We start from the raw sequence: 16,518 nt of genomic DNA on the forward strand, positions 1-16,518 counted from the left end.
CATAGCCTTCTCTCTAGTGACTGTAGTTTCCTTGTTGCACAAACAAGACACTCCATCTCTTGGCTCCAGGCATTTTCTCTTGCTGTTTTCCCCCCTCCGCCCCCCATGCCTGGAACACTCTCTGTCAATGTCTGCCTACTGCCTTTCCTGGTTTCCTTTTAGTCTCACCTAAAATTTCATCTTCTGAAGGAAGCCTTTTCCAACCCATCTTGAACCTAGAGCCTTCCCTGTCTTAATTATGTCCTGTTTATCCTGTATATAACATTTTTGTATATGTTTGCTTTTTGTTCTTCACCCCACCCCTCATTAGATTGCAAACTCCTTGATGTAGGGACTATCTTTTGCCTCTTCTTGTATCCCCAGCGTTAAGTTTGGATATTCTAGGCATTTAATAAATGTTTATTGATAGACCAATTCTCTGTCCTACTCACCACAGTTCCAAATCTTTTCTCTTAATTTAAGCCTTGCACAGCCTTTTCATCTTCTCAGGACTTTGCCTCACAGTTCACCAAAAGGCTTGAGTCCATTTATTGCAAGTTCCCGCCTCTGCCTTTCTCCTCCTCTTACATCCTCCCTGAATCATCTTCCTTTATCTCTTCCTTCACTCCAGTTTCTGATGAAGAGGTGGCTTTTCTTGATAAGTTTAACCTCTTTACATGTAACATTGATCCCATCCTCTTCCATCTTCTCCAGTGTATTTCCCTCACTATCGTCCTTTTCCCCTCTAATATTCAGTCTTCCCCATGTAGGATTCCTCCCCTGCTACCTATAAACATTTCTTTCTAGTCCACACTCTCTCACCACATGCATCTGAGTCAGTTGCCAATTCTGTCAGTTCAGCTGATTCTCCAGGCAGCTCTCATTTCTGTATTTGTAACATCTCTTGTATATGTCCCCTTCCCTTCTCTGCCATGAAAGCCAAGAAGGGACAGGATGGTCAGTAATATCGAAAATTGCAGGTAAGTTCCGAGAGGAGGATGATGACTGAGAAAATGCCATCTGATTGGCAGTGGTGACCTTGAAAGAACAGTTTCAGTAGAGGGGTTGAAGCCAGATTTCTAGGAGTTGAAAAGTGAGTGGAAGGGAAGAGAAGACAATGAGACTGGATGACTTTGTAAAAAAAGTTTGGCTGTGGAGGGGAAAAGACACAGCACTTTTAATGGGAGAGGGGGGGTAGCAGGGCCAAGTGATTATTTCTTTAAGGAAAAGACTTAAGAACTATTGAAAGATTGAAAGTTTAAAAGTAAGAGGTGAAGGGAATGATTGAAGGGGCAAGTTCCTAGATGAGGGTGGAGGAATAGGATCAAGTACACAGGTAGAGGGGCAAGGATAAGGCCTTCTTTCTCAGAGGTTTCAGAAAAGGAAAAGAGAATATTGACAATTTAGGGGAGTTTTGAATTGTGGAGTAGTGGCTTTCAGTTGATGACTTCAACTTTCTCAGTAATGTAAGAGAAAATATCCTTTGAGATGAAGAGGAAACATAGTTGGTGAAAGTTTAGAACAGTTTCTACTCAGAGTATTATAATATCAGGGAAGAAAATGATCACCAGGCATCCATAAGGATCTAGTTGAGATTAGATAATGTAAATTTGTAGTGGAACTAATTGGCATAGAAGTAGGAGAGGAGAAGGCACATTGAGGTTTGGCAAGGCTTGAGAGACCATAGAACAAAGGCCCAAGGATTAGATAGAAGACCAATGTATAGCAGAAGTAACCAAGCTCTGTGCTTTCCTTTGTGTCTCTGTCTTTGTTGTTCCTTGTACCTGTAAGATCCTTCTTCCTGCCTTTTTTACCTGTTGAATTCTTAACCATTCTTTAAAGCCTAATATAAGTGCTACTTCCTTCATGAAATCTTCCTGGTTGCCATTATGTGTCAATTAATTTTCCCTCGTGGAACTAATATAGTACTTTTTTTTTCCACGTCTTCAATGCACTTATTACTTTTTTTTGATTTTTGTTCTTACATCATTCATTTCCAGACATTCCTTTTCTGTCATGGAGTTTCTCATTGCAATAAAATAAGTCAGTTAAACAAAGCAAATGGAGGCATTATGATTGTCTCTGCTAACTAAATATAACATTCTGCATCTATAATTTCCAGCCTCTCTAAAGAAAGAAGGTTGGTGCATTTTATCACCTAATTTAGAACCAAGATTGCTCAGTGCTCCTTAAAATTAGTCAGCCTTATTTTTTTATACACACACACACACAGACACACACACATATACACACACACATATATATATATATTTGTCTATAGGTATATAGATCTACATCTATATATCTCCCCAGTAGCAGAATTTTTAGGTCAAAGGCTAAGAATAGTACTCCTTTCTCATGTGATTGCTAGTTGTTTTTTTTGTTTTTAAGAACTCTTAGGCCAATTCACAGCTGAATCAACAGTGCATAGAGTATTAGTGTCTTTATCTTCTCACAGGTGTTCTGACATTGACTGTTTTGTTTCTTATCATTTTTGCTTGTTTGCTTAGTAAGAAATAAAACCTCAGTTTTGCTTTAACTTGCATTTCTATTCTTAGTAGAAGTTAAACTTTTTTCATGTCATTGTTGATAGTTTGTAATTCTTTTTTGGAAAACTGTTTATATCCTTTGACTACCTATCTATTAGGGAATAGCTCTTGGTTCATCCTCTACATAAAACTTGGATATCAGACTTTTGGAAATATAATTATTAGGCTTTGTACTGGGTGGTCTGTTTCATGGGATTGGGCTGATTTAGGACCCTCATCTCTTCCCCATCCTTTCCCTTTTATTTCAGGATTACTCCATTGAAGAGGAGCTTCGACAGCTGCTGGCATCTTTACCTCAGACTGAGATAGACCATTGTATCCAGTATTTCACATCTTTGGCTCTGAGGGAAAGTAGTCAGTCTCTCGCTGCTCAGAAGGTAAATGCATTCACACATTCATTCAACAAATATTTGGCACTTACTACTGCTAAGGCATAATTGTGATTTTTTGGTGCTTAGTGCATGTTGTAGAAAAGGTAAAAAATTTTTTAAGTCATTTATAGAAGAAAGGAGTTCTGGTATCAGCTTCAGATGAGTTCAGTGTCAGCATCCCTGAGTCATGAAGGGTCCGATCAGTTAAGTACTGTCCCTCCCTTCACTCACCTATCCTGAAGCTGCTTTGTTTTGAAGGATACTCTGTTCCTCTCCTTCCTGTATATGAGGTAGCAGTGAGTTATCCTGGGTTAATGTCTCTTTGTGACTAGCAGTAGGGAGTTATTTTACTCTTTCTCTTGTATCAATTCCTTTCTTTTCTCTTGGGGGCTTCATTCTGCCCTTTCCCCTTATCTTTCACATTTAAAAAGTTTTTTTTTTACCTCAGGCAACCTCTTTAACAGTTAGGTAGAAACATTGTTAACCCACTTTCTCTTTCCCCTTTCCAAAATGAACCTAATTAACCTAGTTGATAAGAATAAGAAAAGTGATATTTCTGAGTGAGAAACAAGGAATTCTTAAGTTTCAAAATTAAGTTAGAAATATTAGAGTATTAGTGTTACCAACCTTGGAATAACTCCAGAGTGACCTTAAGAATTTTAACACATCTTTTACCTCTTTCTCATCCTCTTGTTGGGCAGCAACATGGCACAGCGGGTAGAGTGCTGGATCTGAAGTCAGGAAGACTCATCATTCTGAGTTCAAATCTGGCCTCAGATACTTAACTGTAGCTGTGTGTCCCTGAGCAAGTGACTTAATCCTGTTTGCCTCAGTTTCTTTATCTGTAAAATGAGCTGGAGAAGGAAGTGGCAAGCCATTTCAGTTTCTTTGCCAAGAAAACCACAAATGAGGTCCCAAAGAGCTAGACATGACTGAAAAATGACTGAAAAACAACATCCTCTAATTAAACTTGCTTTTTCTGAAACACCAACATTCAGATTATTTCTAATTCAATTTTGGTGTTTTATTTTCTTTTCTTTTCTTTTTGCAGGGGGGAAGGCAGGGCAGTTGGGGTTAAGTGACTTGCCCAAGGTCACACAGCTAGTAAGTGTGTCAAGTGTCTGAGGCTGGATTTGAACTCAGATCCTCCTGACTTCAGGACCGGTGCTCTACTCACTGCGCCACCTATCTGCCGCCCCCCCCCCTTTTTTAAAGATTGTTAGTATTGCAACAGTATTGTTTTAACTGCATTATGAATGATGGGGGGGTTTTTTGCGGGGGGGACTAGCTTGCAAAGCTAGCTGTAATTTCTATTTCTGTGTTTCTGTGTGAAAATCTACACATAAAGTTTCAATAGGTAACTTAGAGGTGAATTTTTGGAAGAGGAAAATTTTGAATCTCCTAAAATGGTATCTCAGTAAAAAGACTTCACCTAGCCCAATTTCTCATACAGAAGGACGTTTCTGTTTCACAAAGAATGTAGGTCATCATATTTTTGTGTATATTTGAGTCAGATGAATGCTAGCAGTATTGCAATATATTTGATTAACAAGTATTAATTTTCTGTTACAGCTTGTAATCCTTAGGGAATAAGAATGGTAGCCTAGGGTTGCTCTTATCCTGGCTTTCTATTAACAATTGCTGTCATTTCTTATAGAATCGTAGTTGCCTGATGTGTCCCTGAGAGTGCCAAAGAAATGTACTCTTATGCACATTGACCATAGTTCTGTATTCTCTAATCTTCTTAATGGCCTCCTTATTAGTCAAAGTCTAGAATACATATCCTGTATCACTTTTTCCATTTTAGGTTTTTTATTGATGTCTTTGTTTTTATTTTATCTTAATTTCTGAATATAGTCCTGTCCCTTCCCCTACCCAGAATCATCCCTTGTAGCAAAAAAAGAAAAAAAGAAAGCCATCCAACAGAACTAACCAACTTACCAATTGAGTCTGACAGTATATGTGACGTTCCCCACAGCTTCAAAGAGAAAAAAGATAACATTTTCTGCTTGATTATTATAATTACAGTGTTTGGTTTCTCATTGTTCTTTCATTTACATTATTGTAGTCAGTGTTTGTTTTCCTCGTTCTGCTTACTCTGCATCAGTTCATATTAGTCTTCTCATACTTTTCTAAATTTTCTGTTTCTTAAGGTAGTATTCTGTTAAATTTATGTACCCTAGTTTGTTTAGCTATTCCTAAGAAATAGGAATCTACTTTCTTTCTAGTTCTTTGTTACTGCAAAAAGTGCTACTATGAATATTTTGCTATATTTAAGACTTTTCTATCTTTGACCCCCTTGGAGTATATGCCTAGTTGTGGGACCTCTGGATCAAAGGATATGTACACTATAGACATCTTAGTCATTTTTTGAGCATGATTCCAAAATATTATTCAGAATGGTTGGATCAGTTCATACCTCCACCAACAGTGCTTTAGTAGCTAGCATTAAACAGTGCTTTAATAGCACTCTTGAGGATTTGTCTTTCTACAGCCCTTCCGTCCCTTTTTTTTGTCTTTCTCAGTTTTCTTGTTGTGAGGTAGAACTTCAGAGTTGTTTGGATCTAAATTTCTCTTATTATTGGTAATGTGGACCAATCATAAAATTTACTTGAAATATTTGAAATCATGACTTTACCTTTTCAATACTTTCATTGAAGTAAAACTAAGGATATAGCTGGGTTTTTGTCAAGAAGTTTTTTGTTCTGTCACTTTCCACTTTTCATCATTTGTTTCAGAGAATGTTTGAAGTTAACTATGTTAATATTTCTTTGTGACCCGATTTTTAGAAATGCAAGTCTTCTTAGTAGAGTTAAATGGCATGGCGGATAGAGTACCTGGTATCCAACACTAACTCGTTCCCTCAGCAGATTACTTAAGCCCTCTAAGCCTCAGTTACCTCATCTGTAAAATGAGCATAATAACAGTACCACCTCTCAGGGTTGTTGTGAGAATCAGATGAGGTTCGTAAAGCATTTGTCAGTTGTGAAGCACTTAGCCCAATGTCTGGCACACGATAAGTGCTATATAAATGGTAGTTATCATCATCAATATTTAATAAATTAAGAGGATAATGTGAGACAAAACTATAAAATTTTAATTTCTGGCACCCAGTTTTCAAACAAGTTATATATATTTTACAAAGGAAAACCTGCTGAAATGAATGCGTTATACTGCATTTACTCATACATTCTGACAGTTCCTACCAAGCTGGGAAGGTGTCAAATACATACTTGGAAACAGATTGTGTGTCTGTTTTGGGGCCCAGGCTACCTAAGCAGCTTTTCACCAGAAAGTTGGCTTCAGGGTGATTAATTCTTTTGGGCATAGCAACTCAGGAAAAGATTGTCTACTAAGCATGGAGAGACACTTATGAAAAAAAAAACCCAGATTTTTTTGAAATAACCCTGTGAAGCAATACTGTCAAGCAGTTAACCAGTAATCAATCATTTCTTAAGTGCCTGCTGTGTTCTAGGCACCTTACTAGGCACTTGGGGAAACATTCCCTACCCTCACGGAGCTTACATTTTCCTGGGAGATACAACAGGTACATAGATAAGTAAATAATACGCTGATGAGGGACTAACAACTAGGTGGGATAAGAAGAGGCCTGCTGAAGGAGGTGGTACTTGAGTTAAACTGTGAAGGGAACTAAGAGTTCCCAGAAGTAGAGGTGAGAAGGGAGAGTGTACTAATCATGGACCCGGGAGATAGCATGTCATTTACAGGAAACAGGAGGCAGGCCAGAATGGCTGGAACATCGAGTGTGGGAGTAATTTGTAATCCTTTAGAAAGAAAAGCTGGAAAAAATGAATCTTGTGTTCCTTACTTTTCTGCTACTCTATGACTGAACATTGCCTTTTTATGATCAACCGTATTTTTAAAGGTCGTGTTAAAAAAAAAGACTGAAACCAGATTGTGAAAAGCTTTAAACATCAAATACAGCCAAAAGGCACTGGGGAAGCACTGAAACTTTTTCAACTGAGCACTGACCTGGTCAGAACTTTGTTTTAGAAATATCAGCATTTGTGTGGAGAAAGGATTGGAGAGAAAGATGGACTGGTTGTGGGGAAGACAGCTAAGAGACTATTGCAGGAATCCCAGGGAGTGGCAGTGAAGGCTTAGACTGTGCTGGTTGTGGTGTGAGTGGAGACAGAGGTTCATGTGGAAGAGATACTGAGGAGACAGAATCAACAAGACTCGGCTTAGCTGGCTGGATGTGGAAAGGCGGAGAATGGCCCTGTGGTGGTCATCTTTGTCTATTTGTTTATTGTCTTCATCGTCCTCATCGTCATCATTGACTATTATTGATATTTTACAAATGAGAAAACTGGCTTAAGGATGTTAGGTGATTTGTCTAAGGATCCACAGCTAGCAAGACAGGCTTGGAATGTGAGTCCATCAAGATCATTACTCTTTTCCATGTGCACTTTCATAAAAGCAGATGTGAAGAAGAACTTTTTCTAACTCCAATCCCTTTTTAGGTATTTGAAGACCTGCCATTTGGAAGGATTAGCCTTGTTCTGTTTGTTTCCAAGATAGAACTAAGAGCAGTGGTTGCAATTTGGAGAAAGGCAGATTTTGCTTCAGTGCAGGGAAAACCTTCCCAACAAGCTGAAGGATGTGTTGCCTCAGGAGGTAGGTAGTAGGTCTCTCTTTAGGAGAGGTTTTCAAGAGAAGCCTAAATTCACTTCAGGAAATACTTATTAGTTCCCCATAGAGAACTTGTTGAAGATGTTTGAGAAGAGATTACTATATAATCAACCTGCAAGGTATATTAAGCACCTACTATGTGCCAGGCTCTATGGATACAAAAGCAAAAGTGAACTAGCCCTTAAACTCAAGGAGCTTACATTCTAACTGGGGACACAACATGTACAACAATAAGTACATAGAACATGTACAAAATGAGCACGAGGTAGTTTGGTGAGTGACAGCGCTTGCGTCTGTGGGGATCAGGAAAGGCTTCCTGTCGAAGGTAGTTCTTGAGCTGAGTCTGGAAGGAAGCAATTCTAAGAGACTGAGATGAGAAAGGAGAGGGACAGCCGGGGCCCAATGCACTGAGATGGGCAATGGGGCTGAGTGTGATTGAGTTGTAGTGTATGGTATGGTTTAGAATAGATGACCTTTGAGATTCCTTCCAATTGTGATATTCTTTTATTCTGATAGAGTTTTAATTCATGGTAATAATAGTATATTTGAGATGTTCTTATATATGTTTGATTTTCCAATTATAAATTGGATCACAAAGACAAGAGTTATAGGTTTGAATGAGTAACATCCGTCCAGATTCTAGATTTAAGGTACATGAATCTTTGATATCCAGGTTTCTTTAAACAGAGGAAAATCTTGTTTCAGAAAAGGAAGCCAAATTGCTTAGAGAAATAATCAAAAAGCTTTTGGGGGTATCAGGTAAGTTTTAGAAATAATCTGATGAATTAATTAAAAACTCAGGAATATATTGATTAAAACTCTTTTAGAAAACACTGTTGTTCAAATTATAAAAGTTTTTCTATACCTCATTTACTGTTCCTTTCTGCCACTATGTGATATATATATATAAATTTATACACCTTCATCTGTTTTAGGTTACCAATTTTGTGTTACAGTGATATTCTTTATTTGTTTAAATTAAGTTTTTATTGATATTTTCTCTCTCTTACATCACCATAATATTCCATATATTCCTTCCTTTTCCCCTCCCAGAGAGCAGTCCTATATAACACTTAGTATTTTTTAGAGAGGACAAAAAAGTCATTATAACTAATTAATACATTGAAAAAGTCCAAAAACATGTCAGTGTGCACCTATGGATCTCCTGTCTCCATGAAAGGGAGTAGGTTGGGGGTATCTTCTCATATCTCTTCATATGAGTCCCACTCGATCTTTATAACTTTGTTGCATTTATTTTTTTATTTTTTTGTGTCATTCTTTCCATAATAATTACTATGTATGTTCTTTTCTTGGCTCTACTTCTTACTTTATTTATTAATTGTTTATATATCTTAGATACCAAGCCCTTATGAGAGAATTTAATACAAAGATTTTTTTCCCCATTTGACCATTTCCCTTCTTATCCTAGATGCATCTTAGATGCATTAATGTTGTCTGTGCAGAAGGTTTTCAGTTTTAATTTCTCTCTTTCTGTTGTGGACACATTACTTCACTTTAATCTTTTTTTAAGTGGTTTTTAAGTGTTCCCACTGGCTTTCTTCCCTTCACCCCTGATTCTCTCTTTTCATTTGATATTCTGTCTTCCTTTTCTCCCCTTCAGCTAATCCTGCCCCTTAGTTTTTAAATTTAGTTTTTGGGGCTGCTTTCCACAAAGGATTTCTCTCACTCTTCATTATCTATCTTCTTTTTCTGTTTACTTTAGAACCTCATTCTGTGATTCATAATCCCTATCATTACTTAGTCTCTCTTTTCTCAGTATCCTTCATGTAATCAAAATTTCCAAGCTTTCCATTCTAGGCTGTCCCTGCTCTCTAGGTGTTTTATGTCACTGCCTTGTAACATTTGCTCCATGGGTTCTCCTTTTCCATTGTGTCTCACTCCCAGAATAATACCAATTGTTGCAGTTGTCGGAGAGAACATTGCGCCATGGTGGGGCTCCTCCCCTACCACTGTATATGCTCTCTCGTTGACCTTTTTTTCTATATTTGCCTGGAAATCTCTTGCTTGGTTCCATGTTCTTTATTCCCTCAGGTGTCAGTTGCTCCCAGGGGTTCCAATTCCTCTCCTCCCAGAACAAGTAGACTTTTGAAGCCCCAAATCCCCTCAGGACTTTCCCTGATCCATCTCATTTACACATTAATCTCTTCTTTGTTTTAAAGGTATCTGGTAGCTCATAGGTGAAGTCTAACACTTCTGTGGGTTATGTCTAGTTGCTGAATAAAAACTATGGATAACATTTTTTTCCCAGTAAACTTTGTTCGTTTTTTCTGATTATAGGGTGGCTTATGGTGTTTTGGAGGGAATGGACTTCCTTATGCTGAAAGTTTTGGCGAAGTTCCTTCAGCCACAGTAGAGATATTTTGTTTGCAGGCTTTAGTGAAACATTCTGAGGTAAATATCATTTAAAATGTAAAAAATTCAAATTGACCATATTCCTACATAAATTGTACTCTGTAGCAATGATTTTTCAACTTTTTCAAGTTGGAGAACTCGTAGCATTGTTTCTCATACATACTCAAGAACATTAATGAGTTGTTCAAAGGAGGTTGGACCGGCAGGTAATCAAATGGATGGACACATGTTAAACTTGTCAACTGGACCAGATTTTTTTAGGGAACTTATAAAGTTGCTTTTTTTTAACCCTGACGTTGCATTTTGAAAATCATATCTGTTTAATATAACCAGTGAGCTCCTGGCATTACTGGTCCCCCTTTCTTCCTGTCATGGAGTTAGAAGCTCAGCAGAGTATAGCAGATGAGGTGTTTTGGCACGAAAGGAGGCTTAGATAAGCTAGATTTGATTTTGGTGGTTTAAGAGTAGGGCCTGAATTGATGATGTGGCGATGCCTGGGGTTGCTCTCTTCCCAGGAATTTCTAATCTATGCAAGTTTCATCTTCTAGTTTAATAAAATTTGGTTATTGAAAATTAAAAGAAATGTCTTGAAGTTGTCATTCTGTAAAGGTAGTGAGTAGTAGAGCCAGTTCAGGATGTTGTGATAAACCACAAGAGATGGGGAGGGAATCAGTGAACTGTACCATTCTATGCAAGTTTCATCTTCTAGTTTAATAAAATTTGGTTATTGAAAATTAAAAGAAATGTCTTGAAGTTGTCATTCTGTAAAGGTAGTGAGTAGTAGAGCCAGTTCAGGATGTTGTGATAAACCACAAGAGATGGGGAGGGAATCAGTGAACTGTACCATGAAGCAGTTTTTGTGCCTTTGTGCCTCATGTGTCCTTTTCTTTTTCGTTCTTCTTTGTCCCTGGTCATTTCTTTTTTGTTACTTCTTCTCTCTCATTTTTAAACTTTCAACTATAATCTCAGACCCTTTCTCCCTTTTTCTCTGATTTCCCCTCTTGATTTTTCCTTTGCCATTGTCTTGGGCCAGGTAGTGGAAGCCATAGACGTTGCTTAACTCCGCTGGTAGTTAGGTTCAAAGTTGTAGTTGACACCTGATCTACTGTCTGTACTTTTGCAGAAACAGAGATTTCCTTCTTCCATAAAAAAGACTTCAGGACTTAGCCAAGGTTGGAAAAGGTCTTTAGACTCAGGGTCAACTGTAGGAGCCAACTCACAACATAATTTGCAACAGGAAGTCAGTGACCCAATTATTTATTTGATCTAAAGAAAATTCATAACATAATGAAGATAGAAGGTTTGTGTATGACATATTTATGGGATTTTTCTTTGGCTTAATGATTTTGACACTGAAAAGTACTTTTTTCCCACTTAGGTGTGGGATTTGAGGTTTTGGTTTTTTTTTTTCTCAGCTCAAGTCAACTAAAATGAAATCCAGTGGTTTTGAATAATTATAAATGATAAGTTTGGTGATCTGTCTGGCCAGTTGCCATCCTTAAGATGGTTTTCATATGTATACTGAAACTTAAATACTGAAAAGGGCTATGTAATGTGGTGTAAGTCTGTATATTTTTACAACATCCAATTGTAATACATTTATTATGGTAGATCGCCACACATTGTGATAAAATTGAAGCAAATGGAGGTCTGCAACTACTCCAGAGGATATACCAGCTTCACAAGGACTGCCCTAAAATACGGAGAAGTATAGTTCGTATAATTGGAAATATGGCATTGCATGAGCATCTTCATTCAGCTATAGTCCATTCAGGTAACAAGCTAATGTATTTAAGTACTTTAGGTCCAGTGAAGTTTTTTTATTGCCTTATGATCTTAAAAGATAACTAAAATTGATGATAGTTTAATTGTATACCTTGAAGCTTAAGACATGTTCTTCTCGGGACAAGAATAATAGAGCTACTGGTAATTTGAGTTTCTTAGGTAGACTTGGAGATATAATTCTGTCTCAGGCTTATGTTCTTAATTTCATCAACTTACTGCTATGTGCCTTCTGCTAAAATTCTACCTTCTAACCTTCTAATGTCTCATAAGGGTGTGGAGATGACCCTCAGTTCTTTTGAGCATGTACCCAGTTGATGGACTCTTGGTTTGTTATCTGAGGACCATCCTTGCTAAGGTTGTAGAGCCTTTTTTTAATAAGAAAAACTCCAAAAAACTAGATATTCCTCAGCCAAAGTTGGAGCACCTTATAGAAACATTCAAAGCTGAAGTGTCGACACATTTTGGAATAGGCCACTAATAATATCCAGTGTGACTTCTTACTTGAACAAAGCAAAATTAATAAAATAGTGAACCTGTTAGAGGATTGACTATCAGTCTGTGGTTTTGGATACAGCAGTTTGTCAAACCATCTTCTAAAGCAAAGGAGGATGATGATTGTTTCAGCACAAACACAAATGAAATCACAAATCCTTGAAATATCATTGACAGAGGTGCTATGTTTTGACTCTCAAGGAAGCTATACATTTTGAACTGTGTGCCTTTTCATTTCTGATTTAGTGGCTACTTTATCAGTTCTTCTTTAGAGATTTATATGTAATTTTCAAAATTGGTAGTGTTGGTGTTGCTGAGCATTTTGGATATTGGAAGGTATCCTTTTTTTTTTCTTATTTAACAAAATAAAAACTTTAATATTTCGCTGTCTTTTCTGTTGATTACCCCTTCTTAGATTTCCTGTGAGCTTAGACACTGTGATTTTAAATTGCTTTACTTTTTACTTGTTCTGTGCGTTTTACTTTTCTGGGTAGGGATGGTACTTTTTGGGTAATTCTAGTACATAATATGGTTAGATAGCAGATATATGCTAGTAGATAATATAGTTAACTTTACACTATGCATAGCAGTAAGGTGATTATCTGTAACAGTAAGGTGCAGTTAGTTTGTGACTATGGGAAATAGGTTTATGACCCTGACTCAGCTGGATATGAAAGGTGGGATGTCAGGAAAAAGGGAACAGCTTGATATAAATTACTGTCATCCTTAATGAAGGTAGTTGATGGGTAGATAATCAGGAAATGAGTATATTTTTTGTTTTTTGCCAAGGTTATTGTCCTTTTCTGTATAAAGTTAAAAAAAATAATCTAGGACAATTTGTCTGAGTAGGAGGCTTATTAAGGCTAAAAATAGACCCCAGTTAAAGCAAAGATACTTTTTCTGTGTTTATTTCTCCCTTATTTTCTATCCATTATAAGTCATTTGCAAGATTAATAGCAACCAAAGGGAAAAGAATAAATTATTTAAATTGGAAGGCTGGAAATATAAAGGTTTAAGAACATAAAATAACAGTGAAAAAAAGAGTGAATTTCACTAATATTTAGTCTAGGTCTTGTTGAAATGATGGAGAAATCTCAGCCTTGATAATTAACCCTTATAAATAGTGAAACTGAAGACAAGACAATTAAATTATACTTTAATAATTTACTGGATTCATGATCTTATAGTTTACCACCTCCATTGGTGAAGATTGCTGCCCATTTACTAATTCTCATCTTATGCATTTCTTATCCATGTCCTTCCTACAATCAGAAAAATTATTAATACTATCCTCTGCACTTTAGGACACAGATCTTCCAGAAATAATTTTATGTAATTTACTAAATTTAAGCCAATATTTAAGCCATTTGTAGTGATGTCCAAACTAGCATAGTTCTCCCATGCCCTGTGACATGTTTCTCAACTGGGTTAAGTCACTTAACCTTAGTCTGCCTCAGTTTCCTTGTCTATAAAATGGAATAATAATAGCACCTACTTCCCAGGGTTACCATTAAGGATAAGATGAGATAATATTTGTAAAATACTTTATAAACCTTAAAGCTCTATGTAAATGCTACCTGGTTATTATTATTATTAATATCATCACCATCACCACCCAAAGATGAATTTAGACTACATTTATAGGAGTCCTGAATAAGGAAGAGATGACAATATATTGAAATGCATTTTGGGGTTAATATACCAGAGCAAGAGTTACTGTGAATTTACTCCCTAGACCATTCCCTTCAGTTGTTCTCCTGGAATACTCAAAAGGACCTCCTCCCTCTGATCAATCCATAGCTTAATTTTTTCTCTTTGGAGGAACGTGGGTCAACCTCTTCAAAGGATTGTGACTATTAAAAAAATTCTGAGAGATATAATTTCTGGGTAATTTAATTATTTCATTAATAAGGCCAGCACATTTATTAATAAAAGGATGATCATTTGGCTGTCTCTCTTAGACCAAAGACCTCTAATGGCTTTGGGCTCACAGGTGTTCCTGCTTGGAAGTGTAAGCAATCAACTCTGATTGGTTAACAATTAATGAGAAAATTAATTAATATTACAGTGAGAGAATGGGCTGTATTACAAAGAGGGTCTTGGGGTATGTGACTTGGATCATCCAAATTTTGGTCAAAGAGACTTATCAATTTCGATATCACTTGTCTAACAAAAATGAGGATCCGCATTTTCCCAGACCTGTCGGAGCAAGCACAATGAGCAGGAACACACTCATTAGCCCAAACTTAGAATTTCTTTTACTGTCTTTGATTAGCTCTCAGCTATTCTGACTGGATATGTCTTTTAGAAGGATTTCCCACATTGATTGATTTCTGGATGAGGAAGTAGAAAAGGGGAAAAACCTTGGTTCTAATACAATAATTAGTTATTAAATACAAGACAGAAATAATCATTTCTCACAGGATAAACTAAGATGAGATAGCTCTTACATGGGTCAGTAGCCTGATCACTTTTGGAGTAGGTGACTAGAGTAGAGTTGTTTGATTATCACCTATAATCCATTTCCTTAAGAAAGACCTGACCTTTTGTTCTTACTAATTCCTGAAAGGTAAAAGTTTCTAAAGTTTTTTTTTTTTTAGGAAAGAGAATTTGTTATTTCTTAATATTTTCACTTTTACTAAAAAAGAGATTTCTAATATGCTTCTATATACATCCTCCATAGAGAGTTCAACCCAGAACAGTGGTGGCTTTTCTCCAGTTTTTTTTTTTAATGCTCTTTAATACTCAACTGTAAGTAACATTCCTGAATTGTCCCTTATTCTTACCAAAATGACAGGCTACTTTTCTGAGTGTACATTTACTGGATGATCTTATTTATTCCACTTTTCTGATGCAAGTCATCAGTGGGAATACATCAGCTTACATATGTCTAAGAGACTATGTGGCAAAGTATCTAGAGATCTGAGCTGGAATTCAGAAATACCTGCCTTTAAGAATCATAATGGCTCTGTGACTGTGGCCAAGCCCATTACTCCCTCAGTAACCTAGGCAATTCTCTGGGATAATACGTGCGTGAGTTACAGTCTGCATTAGTTTAGCTATTTTCCATACCAATGGCTCCCCACATGAATGAGGTATAGGGTTAATAGGCCAAAACAATAGTTACTATGACTCTCCTTCCTAGACCACTCCCTTCAGTTGTCCTGCAGTAAGAAGGGTGGTGAAATGAGGATGAAAGATGTAATACAAAAAAGGAGTTTTTATGGCCAACATGAGCCTTCTTATCGCCCTTTATTGCCATTTTGTTTCTTTAGAAATTTTGGTGTTCCATCATATGTAGCTTTGCAGCAGCACTGAGAAAAAATTGATGTTAGAAAGATGATTGGTGTATGTGTTAAGAAAGCAGTTCGAGATTGTTCAGACTACTTTTCAGTTTCCCGAATGCAATCCTATTCAATTATAGGCCCAACTTATTGTCCATCTTCCTTCCTTATCTGAGACATACATACTGATGAACTGACTCAAGACTCTTATCATCCATTTGAATGTCATAGTCTATATGATATGCTTTCTTCATCTATTTGGCTTTTCCTACGTGGATTTATTGTTAGGTTGATCTCCTCTGAGTGGTCATGGATCTCATGGAAGAATGAATCACTATGTATTCTGGGGCTTGATTCAGTCTGCACAGTATTAACCACAAACAGGTGCATGTGGAGTACCTCATCTTTTATAGTAGATTCTTCTTTCATTTGGACCCAGTGCAGCACATTTTTTAAAAAATAGACTTTATTTTAACATTCATTTTTAAAAATTTTGAGTTCCAAATTCTCTCCCCATCTCCAGCCCCTTCCTACACATTAAGAAGACAAGCAAATGATATTGATTATACATGTGAAATCATGCAAAACCTATTTCCATATTAGCCACATTGCCAAAAAAAGGAAGAAAAAGGAATTTAAGAAAGTATGCTCCCTTGACCCTGTCCCTTTTCAAAAGTGTTTGTTTTTGATTACCTCCTCCCCCCCGTCTGCCCTCCCTTCTATCATCCCCCCTTTTTTATCTTCTTCCTCCTTCTTTCCTGTGGGGTAAGATACCCAGTTGAGTATATATGGTATTCCCTGCCTAGGTCAAATCTGATGAGAGCAAGATTTACTCATTCCCCCTTACCTGCCTTCTCTTCTCTTCCTACAGAACTGCTTTTTCTTGCCACTTTTATGCGAGATAATTTACCCCATTCTATCTTTCCCTTTCTCCCTCTCTCAATATATTCCTCTCTCATCCCTTAATTTAATTTTATTTCTTTTAGGTATCATCCCTTCATATTCAACTCACCCTGTGCCCTCTCTCTCTCT

At 36.9% G+C, this 16,518-nt stretch overlaps 1 protein-coding gene across 1 annotated transcript in view; it reads left to right on the forward strand.

Moving 5' to 3' along the window:
- Positions 1-16,518, forward strand: part of SERAC1 (serine active site containing 1) — a 77,293-nt gene that overhangs the window by 31,013 nt on the left and 29,762 nt on the right. The window contains exons 8-10 of the mRNA XM_036766658.1: positions 2,777-2,905; positions 9,851-9,964; positions 11,537-11,699. Coding sequence (XP_036622553.1) covers positions 2,777-2,905; positions 9,851-9,964; positions 11,537-11,699 — 406 coding nt within the window. The remainder of the gene's footprint in view (positions 1-2,776; positions 2,906-9,850; positions 9,965-11,536; positions 11,700-16,518) is intronic.

This window comes from Trichosurus vulpecula, chromosome 7 (assembly GCF_011100635.1).
Source record: "Trichosurus vulpecula isolate mTriVul1 chromosome 7, mTriVul1.pri, whole genome shotgun sequence".
NCBI lineage: Eukaryota > Metazoa > Chordata > Mammalia > Diprotodontia > Phalangeridae > Trichosurus > Trichosurus vulpecula.